At 39.9% G+C, this 14,814-nt stretch overlaps 1 protein-coding gene across 17 annotated transcripts in view; it reads left to right on the top strand.

Moving 5' to 3' along the window:
* NARS2 (asparaginyl-tRNA synthetase 2, mitochondrial) overlaps positions 1 to 14,814 on the top strand; it is a 139,509-nt gene that overhangs the window by 7,681 nt on the left and 117,014 nt on the right. For all 17 annotated transcript variants that reach the window (XR_015158166.1, XR_015158167.1, XR_015158168.1 and 14 more), the window contains 2 exons: positions 2,584 to 2,724; positions 9,209 to 9,289. Coding sequence is in view for 12 of the 17 variants with exons in the window: in XM_086385793.1 (XP_086241919.1) it covers positions 2,584 to 2,724; positions 9,209 to 9,289 (222 nt within the window). In the remaining 5 variants the exon portion in view is untranslated. The remainder of the gene's footprint in view (positions 1 to 2,583; positions 2,725 to 9,208; positions 9,290 to 14,814) is intronic.

The raw sequence follows: 14,814 nt of genomic DNA, 5'->3' as shown, positions 1-14,814 counted from the left end.
GTGGGATTTCTTTGGAAGGAATGATGCTAAAGCTGAAACTCCAGTACTTTGGCCACCTCATGCACAAAGTTGACTCATTGGAAAAGACTCTGATGCTGGGAGGGATTGGGGGCAGGAGGAGAAGGGGACGACAGACAATGAGATGGCTGGATGGCATCACTGACTCGATGGACGTGAGTCTGAGTGAACTCCGGGAGTTGGTGTTGGACAGGGAGGCCTGGCGTGCTGCGATTCATGGGGTCGCAAAGAGTCGGACACGACTGAGCGACTGATCTGATCTGATCTGATTACTGGAGTGTGAAGTCAAGTGGGCCTTAAGAATCATTACTACAAGCAGAGCTAGTGGAGGTGATAGAATTCCAGCTAAGATTTTCACATCCTAAAAGATGATGTTGTTAAAGTGCTATACTCAATCTGGCAGCAAATTCGGAAAACCCAGCAGTGGGCACAGGACTGGAAAAGGTCAGTTTCATTTCAATCCCAAAGAAGGGCAATACCAAAAAATGTTCAAACTACCCCACAATTTGCACTCATTTCACATGCTAGCAAGGTACTGTTCAAAATCCTTCAAACGAGGCTTAAATAGTATGTGAACTGGGAACTTCCAGATGTACAACCTGGATTTAGAAAAAGCAGAGGAACCAGAGATCAAATTGGTAACATCTGTTGGATCATAGAAAAAGCAAGGAAATTCCAGAAAACATCTGCTTCATTGACTACACTAAAGCCTTTGACTGTGTGGATCACAACAGACTGGAGAATTCTTCAAGAGATGGGAATCCCAGACCACCTTATGTGCCTCCTGAAAGCTGTATACAGGTCAAGAAGCAACAGTTAGAACTGGCTATGGAATAACAGACTGGTTCCAAACTGGGAAAGGAATACATCAAGGCTGAATATTGTCTCCCTGCTTATTTAACCTATATGCAGAATACATCATGAGAAATACCAGGCTGGATGAATCACTTGCTGGAATCAAGACTGCTGGGAGAAATATCAATAACCTCAGATATGCAGATGACACCACCCTTATGGCAGAAAGCGAAGAACAACTAAGGAGCCTCTTGAATGAAGGTGGAAGAAGAGAGTGAAAAAGCTGGGTTAAACTCAGCTTTCAAAAAACGAAGACCATGGTATCTGGTCCCATCACTCCATGCCAAATAGATGAGGAAACAATGGAAACAGTGAGAGACTTTATTTTCTTGGGCTGCAAAATCACTACAGATGGTGACTGCAGCCATGAAATTAAAAGACGCTTGCTCCTTGGAAGGAAAGCTATGACAAACCTAGACAGTGTATTAAAAAGCAGAGATACCACTTTGCCGACAAAGGTGCAAAGAAAAACTATGGTTTTTCCAGTAGTCATGTAGGGATGTGAGAGTTGGACCATAAAGAAGACTGAGTGCTGAAGAACTGATGCTTTTGAACTATGGTGAGCGAAGACTCTTGAGAGTCCCTTGGACAGCGAGGAGATCAAACCAGTCAATCCTAAAAGAAATCAGTCCTGAATATTCATTGAAAGGACTGATGCCAAAACTCCAGTACTTTGGCCACCTGATGTGAAGAGCTGACTTATTGGAAAAGACCCTGATGCTGGGGAAGATAGAGGACAGGAGAAGAGGGTGACAGAGGATGAGATGGTTGGATGGCATCACTGACCATGGACATGATTTTGAGCAAACTCTGGGAGATAGTGAAGGACAGGGAAGCCTGGCGTGCTGCAGTCCATGGGGTTGCAAAGAGTTGGGCACGACTGAGCAACTGAACAACAGGAGCTGTTTTACTTCACTTCTCTGTTAGCTTTCTTATTGAAACTTTGGTTTTGGTCATATAGTTTTTAGGAAAGTTCTTCTAGGTAGTGTCAAAATTTCCTTTACAATTTTTATGAATATATACTCCCCTAGATGACAGCTGTTGACCATCCCCCATGTTCTGAAACAGTAGCACATGTTGAGAAATGGTGATAAGTAGTGCTAATAGATTATGAGTGTTTGTGGACTTTCAAGATACTATGATGATTTTAGAATTGAATACCAGCTGTGTGTATACTGCTGTAGAAAATGTAATCTTTAATATCTACAATATTCTAAACTGTGTGCCCAACAGTGGAGTGTTTTGCATTTGCTCAGTTGTAGCCAACTCTTCACGACCCCGTGGACTGTAGCCCTCCAGCCTCCTTTGTCTGTGGAATTTTCCAGGCTAGAATACTCGAGTGGGTTGCCATTTCCTTCTGGAGTGTTTTGCATGATTATATCCTAATCTCTGTTTGTAAATAGTGGTTGATAGCTAATGGGTAGAAATTTGGTAAGTAACATATTAGCCTGTCTGATAATAAGTAATTTTGCCCAAAACCCCAAAGCTAGTACGAAGTTGAGCTGGATTCAAACCCATATCTCTGATTTCACTCACTGTTGTACTAATGTGTTAGAATTCATATGGACCATATTCAATTATGTTAAGAAAATGAGAAGGAAAGCATCTTAGTTTTATACTAAAACACTGCTATTTAACAAATGCCCTGTAAACTGATTTTATAAAGCAGTATCTTTGTTAGCTTCTCACTTGTTTTTCTTGTTGTTTCAGGCTTTCCCTTTTAAATATAAAGAGAGGCATCCTCTAGAATATCTGAGACAATATCCTCACCTCAGGTGTAGGACTAATGTTCTGGGTTCTGTACTGAGGGTTCGCAGTGAAGCCACAGCTGCTATCCATTCTTTCTTTAAGGTAAGGAGCTTTGCTTCTCAGTGTTCATTCTGGTGAAGAAGTTGAATAATTGTAACACTGGAGTAGTATCCTGAAAAGTCTTCTGGTTGTTTATTCCAGGCATGCTTTATTATGTGATACTTTTTTCTTTGACTGATACTAAATTTTCTATTTATCACTAACTTTGAGCAATTTGATTAACGTGTGCCTTGGCATAGCTTTTTAATGCTTCTTGTGTCTGGAGTTCATTGAATTTCTTATCTATGTATTTCAGTTTTCACTAGGTTTTCAGTCATTTTTCATCAAATATTTTTTATGTTACCTCTCTCCTTTGGGGAACTTCAGTTACCCGCATATATTTGGCCACTTGATGATATTCCCATAGCTCACTCATGTTCTTTTTTTTTTTAAATCTTCTTTTCCCCCAGTGTGTTTCTTTTGCTGTATCTTTTTTGCTTTCTGATCTTTTCTTCTGCAATGCCTGTTTTGTTGTTGTTCATATTCAGTGCATTTTTCACCCCATACATTATAGGTTTCGTAAGTGGTTGATTTGGGCCTTTTTTTTTTTTTTTTTTTTCAGATCATTAATTTAATTTTATTTTTTTTAATTTATTTTTTAATTGAAGGATAATTGCTTTACAGAATATTGTTGTTTTCTGTCAAACCTCAACATGAATAAGCCATAGGTATACATATATCCCCTCCTTTTTGAACCTCCCTCCCCATCCCACCTCTCTAGGTTGATACAGAGACCTGTTTGAATTTCCTGAGCCATATAGCAAATTCCCGTTGGCTCTCCATTTTACATATGGTAATGTAAGTTTACATGTTACTCTTTCCACACATCTCACCCTCTCCTCCCCTCTCCCCATGTCTCCATAAGTCTATTTTCTATGTCCGTTTCTCCATTGCTGCCCTGTAAATAAATTCTTCCATAACATGTTTCTAGATTCCTTATATATGTGTTAGAATATGATATTTATCTTTCTCTTTCAGACTGACTTCATTCTGTGTAATAGGCTCTAGGTTCATCCACCTCATTAGAACTGATTCACTTTTTTTGGCTGAGTAATATTCCATTGTGTATATGTACCACAACTTCTTTATCTATTCATCTGTCAATGGACATCTAGGTTGCTTCCATATTCTAGCTATTGTAAATAGTGCTACAATGAACAATGGGATACATGTATCTTTTTCAGTTTTGGTTTCCTCCAGGTATATGCCTAGGAGTGGGATTGCTGGGTCATATGGTGGTTTTTTCCTAGTTTTTAAGGAATCTCAATACCATCTTCCATAATGGCTGTATCAGTTTACATTGCCACCAACAGTGCAAGAGCGTTCCCTTTCCTCCATACGCTTTCCAGCATTTATTGTTTGTAGACTTTTTGATAATGGCCACTCTGACTGGTAGAGATGATATCTGATTGTGGTTTTGATTTGCATTTCTCTGATAATGAGCGATGTTGAGCATCTTTTCATGTGTTTGTTAGCCATCTGTATGTCTTCTTTGGAGAAATCAGGGCCTTTTTTTTTTAGGTCTTCCATATCTCTACTAACTTTTTTGAACATATTCAGAAGTTTTAGTTGAAACTATGTATAGTTTTCATAGCTGTTTCGTTACCATTTTTATGTACTAACATGTCAGTCAGTTATGAGTCAGTTTTAATTGATTAGTCTCTTCATTAGAGATTATGTTTTCCTGCTTCTTCTTATACCTGCTAATCTTTGATTAGTTGCCAGACCTTGTGAATTTTATCTTGCTGGGTGCTGGATATTTATAAAGCTTTTTATGTTCTGTTCTGGTATGTAGTTAAGTTACTGGCAGGATCTTGCTTTTATGATTTGTATGCTCCCTGGTAGTCTAGTGGTTAGGATTCGGCACTCTCACTGCTGCAGCCCAGGGTCAATTCCCAGTCAGGGAAACCTTTTTTCTGGGCTTCCCTGGTGGCTCAGATGGTAGAGAATCTGCCTGCAATGCAGGAGACCCAGGTTTCACTCCTGGGTCAGGAGGATCCCCTGGAGAAGAAATGGCAACCTACTCCAGTATTTTTACCTGGAGAATTCCATGGATGGTGGAGCCTGGCCGGCTGCAGTCCATAGAGTCACAGAGTTGGACACGACTGAGTGACTTGACACTTTGACTTTCAGGTAAATCCGAAGCAGTGCTCAGTCTAGGTCTGTTATTCCCCACTACTGAGGCAAAGCCTTCCTGAGATCTTCTAACCTGGCTGTGGGAATAGGCACTGTTTCCTCTAATCATTTTGGATGGTTCTTTCCCTGGCCTTGGATGGTCTCCTCACATGCCTGAGCTGATCATTCCTCCACTTGATCAATACTGATCCATACTCCAGGGTGACTCTCTGTGCTTCTCTGGAGTTGTTGCATACCTCTCTGCTCTCTGGAACTCAGTCCTGTCAATTCCTGCCATTTTGGCCTCAGACTCTCAGCTCTGTCTCTTCAACTCAGGGAATCTGCTGAGCTCTGCTTTATTTATTCCTGCTTCTTGTTGTCATCTGGGAAATCTTAAAGCAATAAGCTGGGCTGCTGGTGGGGTTCATTATGTTTATTTCCTGTCTCTCAGGGTTCACTCTCCTTTATTGTCTGATATCCAGTGTCTTGAAAACTGTCGTTCCATGTGGTTTGCTCGTGGATTCTTTTGTTTTGTCTTTTGATTGTTTCAGACAGGAGGGTAAATCTAGTTCCTGTTTCTCCATCTTGGTCACAGAGATTATATATACAGTAAGCGCTAATTTTAAAGGATTATTGATGATCAAGTAGGTTGATCTAATGACTAAAGACATTTGTCTCATTTAGCTTTGCTTTTCAGCCATTTATCCCCAACCCAAGAAAGCCACAGTGGAATGTAGTTGGTCAGTTGATGAGACCCTCCTCCCATGTGGTAGATGGAAGGGCTCCAAAGGCAAGAGTGAGCCAACAGACAAAATTCAGTATTATTCCATGTGGTTTTGGAACTCTTCCTAAGCCACTTCTCCAGATCCAGCTCTTTTGGGAAGATTGTCTGACAGCACACCCTTCCCTTGGACAGCATCCAACTTCATGCAGGTGCAGCCCTGCCATAGAACACAAGAAAATTCTCGCTCTTTGCAGAGCTCCTTAAGAGATAATTTCTGGTGTGACAGCTAAAGAACAGCATGGCTTTAAAGCATAAGAATAAACAAAGGAAAATAAATCACATTATACAATGTCATCCCATTATGGTTTAAAGGGGTGCATTTTCATATGCTGTCATAAGCTTTCTCACACAGCTTCCATGTGGCTTTTCAGTAGTGCTTGAACTATACAAACAGAAAATTTGTTCAGATGTAAAAGTATTTTCCCCCATTTGTCTTCAGCTATTAGTCAGTGGACTTGCTTCAATTCTGAAAGTTTTATGGATTTCTGGCCACTAGGTGGTGGTATTGGCAGGCCATTAACAAGTGGGCTTTTCCTAATTCATGCATTTCACTTTTTTTTTTTAACACAGTTGTTTATTATCTGAAGTTTTTACAGATAAACGATTTTTACATGAGAGAATAAACTAGAAAACTCTGAAATCAAAGAATCAGCAAAGTAAAGTTTAAAAAACATTTTGTGCTGTGCTTAGTCGCTCAGTTGTGTCTGATCTCTGTGACCCCATGGACTGTAGGTTGCTGGGCTCCTCTGTCCATGGGATTCTCGAGGCAAGAATACTGGAGTGGGTTGCCATGCCCTCCTCCAGGGAATCTTCCCAACCCAGGGATCTTTTAGGTGGTTAAAAATAATGAATTTTTGCAGTGTTGGACATGTTTGTAAAGATAGGCACTTTTGAATCTTAAAATTCACTTTTTAATTGTAAGGCCCTAGAAAACATAATCCTGATATTCCCCTTTTAAGATGCTTCCCACTTGTGTATGAGTGTTATAGGACATACTAAATTAGAGTTATATATTATTCTGTATTGGGTGCTGTTTCTGTGTTTGTTACTTGAGGCTCCTGAAAAGATGTTAATATGTGTTTGCCCTTTCTTGGTGAGTTGAGTTTCTTCCTCTGAGTATCAGGTTGTTTCCTTCTCAGCATGGCAGTGCCTTCAAAGCCTGTCACAGTGGGGAGCATTCTTTGACCCTGGGTTAAATGACCCTATACTGCTGTGTTTTTGAGTTCCTGTGACTGCTTGTTATGGGGAGTGTTTTTGGGTTTCGTTTTGTTGGTTGGTCTCCTCCTGCTGTCACTGTTTGTCCCCAGTGGTGCGCCTGCGGCCAGCAATTGCTATCCTGTTTCTTTTCTGTTGAGTCTGATTAAATAATGATACTTGTTTTGTGTGTGTTAAAAACAGTCCATGAGTCTTTGGGTAATACATATGGGCCTTAGTACATGAATTTTTAACTTTCAAGTACTCATTGTTTATCATATCTGGTTGTAGAAATATGTATCTGTCCAAATACTTAGATATTTAGAGGTGGTGGGTGAGATCTGAATAATTGGGCCACTATTTTTGCCCCCTTCTCTGGCATTTGTATCTCTCGTTAGGAACCGCTTTGCTATGGGATGGGATAAGTACTTGACACCGGAACCCCGTTGGAGGCAGCCACTGATGGTACTCTTGCTATTTATTTTCCTGCTTCGCTGTTCACTTTCTCATTTTTGGACTTTGTTCTCACCTTTGTTATTCCTTTGTACCTTCTTCTTTATAACTTTTGGTGGTAATGTTATAGTCTTAGATATGATAGGCCTTGCTAGCACTGTTTAGACTTAAAAAGCTGGTGACGCCTTTTGGGAGGTTTAGCATTATTTGAGTAATTTTTATTTTTTAAAATCCCATCCAGTTATTTCCATAAGATTTACAGCATTGTTTCTCGTAGCAGTTGACCAGTTCTAACTCTGGCAATTACATTCAGCCGTTAAATTTTCTCCTCCCTTTCCCCTCCCTCTCGCCACCCTCATTTCCTTTGGATTTTTCACTTCCTTTCTTTGTTTACTGCACTCATGCTCATAGTTGCCTGCATTCATGTGGAATAAATGATTCATGTCCATAATTCTTGGCTCCTGGGAGGTAAAAGTTTAATGCAGTCATGTTATTGATTCTGTTTCATTTGTTCTCTATAACGTGCTCTCTGCAGCACTTCTCCGAATGTTGTTCGCAGATTAAGTACATATTTGAATACTTCCTAAGACTCCTAATTTATAGCTTGAAAATGTAATCATTCTACCTCATAAGGCAAGTACTTGGCTGGATGCTTTGTATCCTAGCCAGAATACTTGAATTCAGTCTTATTAGGAAGGAAGGGGCAAATATGGGAGGCCCTTGGTAGTGCACTGACATATTTTACATTTCACCCATGACCGGTAGAATGTAGCAGAGATTAGATGTGTATATGAGTTTCCCTGGTGGCTCGGCTATAAAGAATCTGTGTGCAGTGCAGGAGACTCCGGTTTGATCCCTGCGTCAGGAAGATCCCCTGGAGGAGGGCGTGGTACCCCACTACAGTATTCTTGCTGGGAAAATTCCATGGACAGAGGAGCCTGGAGGGCTGCAGTCTAAGGGATCGCAAAGAGTTGGACAGGACTGAAGTGACTGAGCACACAGACAGATGTATATATATGAATTTATTGTATTGATTTCAAGAGCAAAATGTGTCTATTAAACACATGTTCTTCTGCCTTTGCAACATAAATTCACTATAGCTGCCCCCACCCCTACCTTGCAACATTTATGCTGATTGTAACCTTTTACCTACATCCATAGTCAAAATGAAAGTATACCTTTGAAGTTGCTGGGTTATCTCAATTTTACTAGTAACAGCTTTTGTGGTTCACTAATGGAGATAGTCTCAGACTTCAGAGTGGGAGAATCGCAGTTGGGTGCCTTAGGGTTTGCTGCTCAGAGTCTTCCTTGAGGCGGAGGAAGCACACTGCCTGCGCCACGTGCAGTGCGCTGTGCTAGCAGTTTAGTGGCAGACTTCCTAAATAATATTTCTGCCTGTTTTGCTCTTTGTTTCTTCAGTCCCTGGTTGCCAAATTTTTCTCCTTTTTAAGAGTTGTTACAATTTCTTATCCCAAAATAATTGAACTTAATATTGATCACTTTGTATTCCCTTAGTAATGTGGGCAACATCATGGTGCATTAGCCTGAGTGAGTGAGTGTGTGTTAAATCACTACCAGTATGTTGGAGATGCGAGAAGAAATGGCACCAGAGAGCCTGAGCACCCAGGTTCCAGTTGCAGCTCCGACACTGACGAGTTGTGTGACTTTGGCCTCTCATTAAATTTCTCTGGGCCTCAGTTTCCTTATCTTGGAAGTGAGGAGGTTGGACTAGATATTGTCTAAGTTAGTTCGGATTTATTAATAATATTTTTTGTGCATAATAAACACTCCATTTGATATTTCAGTAGTTTTATTTGAGTGATTGAAAAATTTGATGTGACATTCTCTTAGTGCTATTTTAATCATATAAAAAGGTGTATATTCTTGGAACTGTTTCACAGACAGATGTACTGAGACAAGTGGTTTCTCTTTTTCTTCCAGGACAGTGGCTTTGTGCATATTCATACTCCAGTAATCACATCCAATGACTGTGAGGGGGCTGGAGAACTTTTTCAAGTTGAAGTAAGTTGTGCATCCCATCTTGGAGGTTATATTGCTTGCTAATATTTTTCACTTGAGAGTTGATTTAAATTTAATGAGAGTTATATGGATAGACCATGACCGGAACCTGAAGTTTTATTGATAATAATTCTTAAAAAAACATATATAGGAAATTCATACTTCTGTGCAACCAGCTATATTACTTACATTGTGACTTAAAGAAGTTAATTTTTATTTTTTAATGGAAGGATAATTGCTTTACAGAACTTTGTTGTTTCCTATCAAACCTCAGTGTAAATCACCCATAGGTATATATATTTCCACTCCCTCTTGAACGTCCCTCCCATTTCTTTTCCCATCCCACCCCTCTAGGTTGATACAGAGTGCATTTGAGTTCCCTAAGACATACAGCAAATTCCCATTGACTATCTGTTTTACATACAGTAATGTAAGTTTCCATGTGACTCTCTCCATACATCTCACCGTCTCCTCCCCTCTCCCTGTGTCCGTAAGTCTGTTCTTTATATCTGTTTCTTCATTGCTGCCCTCCAAATAAATTCTTTGGTACCATCTTTCTAGATTCCATATTTATGCATGCATTCATGTACGATATTTATCTTTCTGACTTACTTCACCCTGTATAATTGCTCTAGGTTCATCCACCTCCTTAGAACTGATTGACTTTTTTTGGCTGAGTAATATTCCATTGTATATATGTACCACAACATTATCCATTCGTCTGTCGATGGACATCTAGGTTGCTTCCATGATCTAGCTATTATAAATAGCGCTGCAATGAATAATGGGATATATGTGTCTTTTTCTCTTTTGGTTTTCTCAGGGTATATGCTTAGGAGTGGGATTGCTCACTTATATGGTGGTTTTATTCCTAGTTTTTAAGGAATCTCAATACTGTCTTCCATGGTGGCTGTATCAATTTGCATTCCCACTAACAGTGCAAGAGCGTTCCCTTTTCTCCACACCCTCTCCAGCATTTATTGTTTGTAGACTTTTGGGTGATGGCCATTCTGACCAGTGTGAAGTGGTACCTTCATTGTAGTTTTGATTTGCATTCTTCTAATAATGAGTGATAGAGTACCTGATGAACTATGGACTGAGGTTCCTGACATTGTACAGGAGACAGGGATCAAGATCATCCCCATGGAAAAGAAATGCAAAAAAGCAAAATGGCTGTCTGGTGAGGCCTTACAAATAGCTGTGAAAAGAAGAGAAGCGAAAAGCCAAGGAGAAAAGGAACGATATAAGCATCTGAAACAGAGTTCTAAAGAATAGCAAGAAGAGATAAGAAAGCCTTCCTCAGCGATCAATGCAAAGAAATAGAGGAAAACAACAGAATGGGAAAGACTAGAGATCTCTTCAAGAAAATTAGAGATACCAAGGGAACATTCCATGCAAAGATGGGCTCGATAAAGGACAGAAATGGTATGGACCTAACAGAAGCAGAAGATATTAAGAAGAGGTGGCAAGAATACACAGAAGAACTGTACAAAAGAGAGCTTCACGGCCAAGATAATCACGATGGTGTGATCACTGACCTAGAGCCAGACATCCTGGAATGTGAATTCAAGTGGGCCTTAGAAAGCATCACTACGAACAAAGCTAGTGGAGGTGATAGAATTCCAGTTGAGCTATTTCAAATCCTGGGAGATGATGCTGTGAAAGTGCTGCCCTCAATATGCCAGCAAATTTGGAAAACTCAGCAGTTGCCATAGGACTGGAAAAGGTCAGTTTTCATTCCAATCCCAAAAAAAGGCAATGCCAAACAATGCTCAAACTACCGCACAATTGCACTCATCTCACACACTAGTAAAGTAATGCTCAAAATTCTCCAAGCCAGGCTTTAGCAGTACATGAACCATGAACTTCCTGATGTTCAAGCTGGTTTTAGAAAAGACAGAGGAACCAGAGATCAAATTGTCAACATCTGCTGGATCATGGAAAAAGCAAGAGAGTTCCAGAAAAACATCTATTTCTGCTTTATTAACTATGCCGAAGCCTTTGACTGTGTGGATCACAATAAACTGTGAAAAATTCTGAGAGAGATGGGAATACCAGACCACCTGACCTGCCTCTTGAGAAATCTATACGCAGGTCAGGAAGCAACAGTTAGAACTGGACATGGAACAACAGACTGGTTCCAAAGAGGAAAAGGAGTACGTCAGGGCTGCATATTGTCACCCTGCTTATTTAATTTATATGCAGATTACATCATGAGAAACGCTGAGCTGGAAGAAGCACAAGCTGGAATCAAGATTGCCGGGAGAAATATCAATAACCTCAGATATGCAGATGACACCACCCTTATGGCAGAAAGTGAAGAGGAACTAAAGAGCCTTTTGATGAAAGTGAAAGAGGAGAGTGAAAAAGTTGGCTTAAAGCTCAACATTCAGAAAACGAAGATCATGGCATCTGGTCCCATCACTTCATGGCAAATAGATTGGGAAACAGTGTCAGACTTTATTTTTTGGGGCTCCAGAATCACTGCAGATGGTGACTGCAGCCCTGAAATTAAAAGACGTTTACTCCTTGGAAGGAAAGTTATGACCAACCTAGATAGCATATTAAAAAGGAGAGACATTACTTGCCAACAAAGGTCCGTCTAGTCAAGGCTATGGTTTTTCCAGTGGTCATGTATGGATGTGAGAGTTGGACTGTGAAGAAGGCTGAGCGCCGAAGAATTGATGCTTTTGAACTGTGGTGTTGGAGAAGACTCTTGAGAGTCCCTTGGACTGCAAGGAGATCCAACCAGTCCATTCTACAGGAGATCAGCCCTGGGATTTCTTTGGAAGGAGTGATGCTAAAGCTGAAACTCCAGTGCTTTGGCCACCTGAAGCGAAGAGTTGACTCATTGGAAAAGACTCTGATGCTGGGAGGGATTGGGGGCAGGAAGAGAAGGGGACGACAGAGAATGAGATGGCTGGATGGTATCACTGACTTGATGGACGTTGAGTTTGAGTGAACTCCGGGAGTTGGTGATAGAGAGGGAGGCCTGGCGTGCTGCAATTCATGGGGTCGCAAAGAGTTGGACATGACTGAGCGACTGAACTGAATAACGAGTGATGTTGAGCATCATTTCATGTGTGTGTTAGCCATGTGTATGTCTTTGGAGAAATGAATGTTTAGTTCTTTTTCCCACTCTTTGATTGGGTTGGTTGTTTTTCTGGTATTGAGTTGTATGAGCTGCTTATCTATTTTGGAAATTAATCCTTTGTCAGTTGTTTCATTTACTATTACTGTCTCCCATTCTGAGGGTTGTCTTTTCACCTTGTTTATAGTTTCCTTTGCTGTGTAAAAACTTTTAAGTTTATTTAGGTCCCACTTGTTTACTTTTGTTTTTATTTCCATTATTCTATGGTGGGGGGGTCATAGGGGATCTTACTTTGATTTATGTCATTGAGTGTTCTGCCTAGGTTTTCCTCTAAAAGTTATATAGTTTCTGGTCTTAATAGGTCTTTAATCCATTTTGAGTTTATCTTTGTGTATGGTGTTAGGAAGTGTTCTAATTTCATTCTTTTACACGTAGCTGTCCAGTTTTCTTCCCAGCACCACTTGTTGAAGAGGTTGTCTTTGCCCCATTGTATATTCTTGCCTCCTTTGTGAAAGGAGTGGATTTTTAATTTACCACTCTATTTGCCTTTTTGATAACTGTGAAGTGATAAGCTAGAGAAATTTGAAGAAATTAATAAAAATTCTAAGATATCTTTTATACAGATTCAAGCCCCAGTTAACATTTTTGGGTGTAATTTTTATTTTAAGGGATAAACTAAAATAGAAAAGTACACATGTGAATATTTTCTCTTTTCAGAGTCTTTAGAAAATGTATTTTTCATAAAAATGATTTAGTCTGTATACCTCGTGAAGGCTTTTATTTCAGTCCTTTGTTCAGCAATTATTTTTTGAGCTCCTTCTATGGGCCAGGCATTGTTAGCCTGCACTTGTTGCAGGAAATTTAAAAGTTACCAGTTTTTCTTACTTGTAGGCAATTGAAAGCCTTTCATTTGCCAGTTAGACAGCCTGTTTAAAATCATTGGCCAGTTAGTATAACAACGTACAAAGAGAAATATATGTTGATAATTGGTGCTTTTTGTATTTATTCACTGATTTCTATGTCTCTGAGGGAAGTCAAAATTCTTTATACATTTGGGTGATTCCATCAAATGACAGGACCTGTATAAAACTACTCTCTGTAGTTCAGTACATTCTGACTCTTGGTAATGATGCTTTCCCTTCATGTAATCGAACAGTGTATTCACTACAAAAGTTGTCCTGACGTGAGGGGACATATGTACACCTATGGCTGATTCATGTTGACGTTTGACAGAAAACAGCAAAATTGTGTAAAGCATTTATCCTTCGATTAAAAAATAAATAAATTTTTAAAAAGGAGTTTTTATAAGTATAAAGGGAATTATTAGGCCCAAATTAAATAAAAAATATTTGTGTAGCAAACTTAAATAAGATAAATTTGGAGCTAAGTGCTTTACCACCAGAGAAATCCTCCAGGCAAGTCTGAATGATTAGAACATGTATGTTTTTGACTCTAAACAACACAAGGCAAGTATAAATGTATAGAAAGGGGAAAATGAATTTCTGAAGCTTAATAAATGAGAGGGCTTCCCTGGTGGCTCAGTCATAAAGAATCCACCTGCCAGTGTAGGAGACGCACATTTGATCCTGGGTCAGGAAGATTCTCTGGAGAAGGAAATGGCAACCCACTCCAGTATCCTTGCCTGGATACTGGAGTGTATCCCATGGACAGAGGAGCCTGGCGCGCTACAGTCCATGGGCTCACAGAGAGTCAGACACAACTGAGTGACTAAACAGAAGTAAAACAAATAACTTCTATGTTCATAGTTCTTCAGGGCCATGCTGAGGAATTTTAGATAGTGGAATTAGCTTTGTTTATTCAGAGTGTCAGAAAGAGATGCTCTTGAATTGATTGATCCTAGGCTCCTGCAGTCAGGGTCTAGATCAAATTCCAATCTGTGGCTTTTTTTTTTTTTTTTAATGACCCATTGTCTTTGCTGTTTTCAGCAGTTCATCTCCTAAGACTTGTCTTTTGCCCCTGCCAACCCTCTTTCCTTTGAAAGCAATGCTCCTTATTCCCACCTCACACATCAATGCGCTTCCAAGCTTCATGGTGTGGGTTTCTTCCTGACTGCATGTAGAGAGATAGGAGTTTGACTCTTGGCACTCCACTATTAGGAGAAAGTGAAGTGTCATACCTAAATTTTTGCTTCTCGTATTAGTGTTCTTTTTTTCCTCTGATAATGATGAAGTGCAGTGACTACTTAAAAGGTAAGGATGCCTGGTATACATACTTAGGTTTGAGGAAAGCAGTAAGATGGCCACCTTGAAATACACAGTAAGAACATCATACACTGTCGAGAAGTGAGTGTGTGTCCCATCATTTTCATTTTCTTTTTCCTCATCCATATTTCCTGCTTTACAATTTCAGGTACTTGTTAAGGTTTGGGTACTACTGAGCAAACATGTAGGAAGTTGCTTTCAAAGCATCAGTTTCT

This window comes from Bos grunniens, chromosome 29, assembly GCF_055505025.1.
Source record: "Bos grunniens cultivar Pamir isolate PY7600 chromosome 29, Bosgru_T2T1.0, whole genome shotgun sequence".
NCBI lineage: Eukaryota > Metazoa > Chordata > Mammalia > Artiodactyla > Bovidae > Bos > Bos grunniens.
This window is presented reverse-complemented; position numbering and strand designations above follow the sequence as displayed.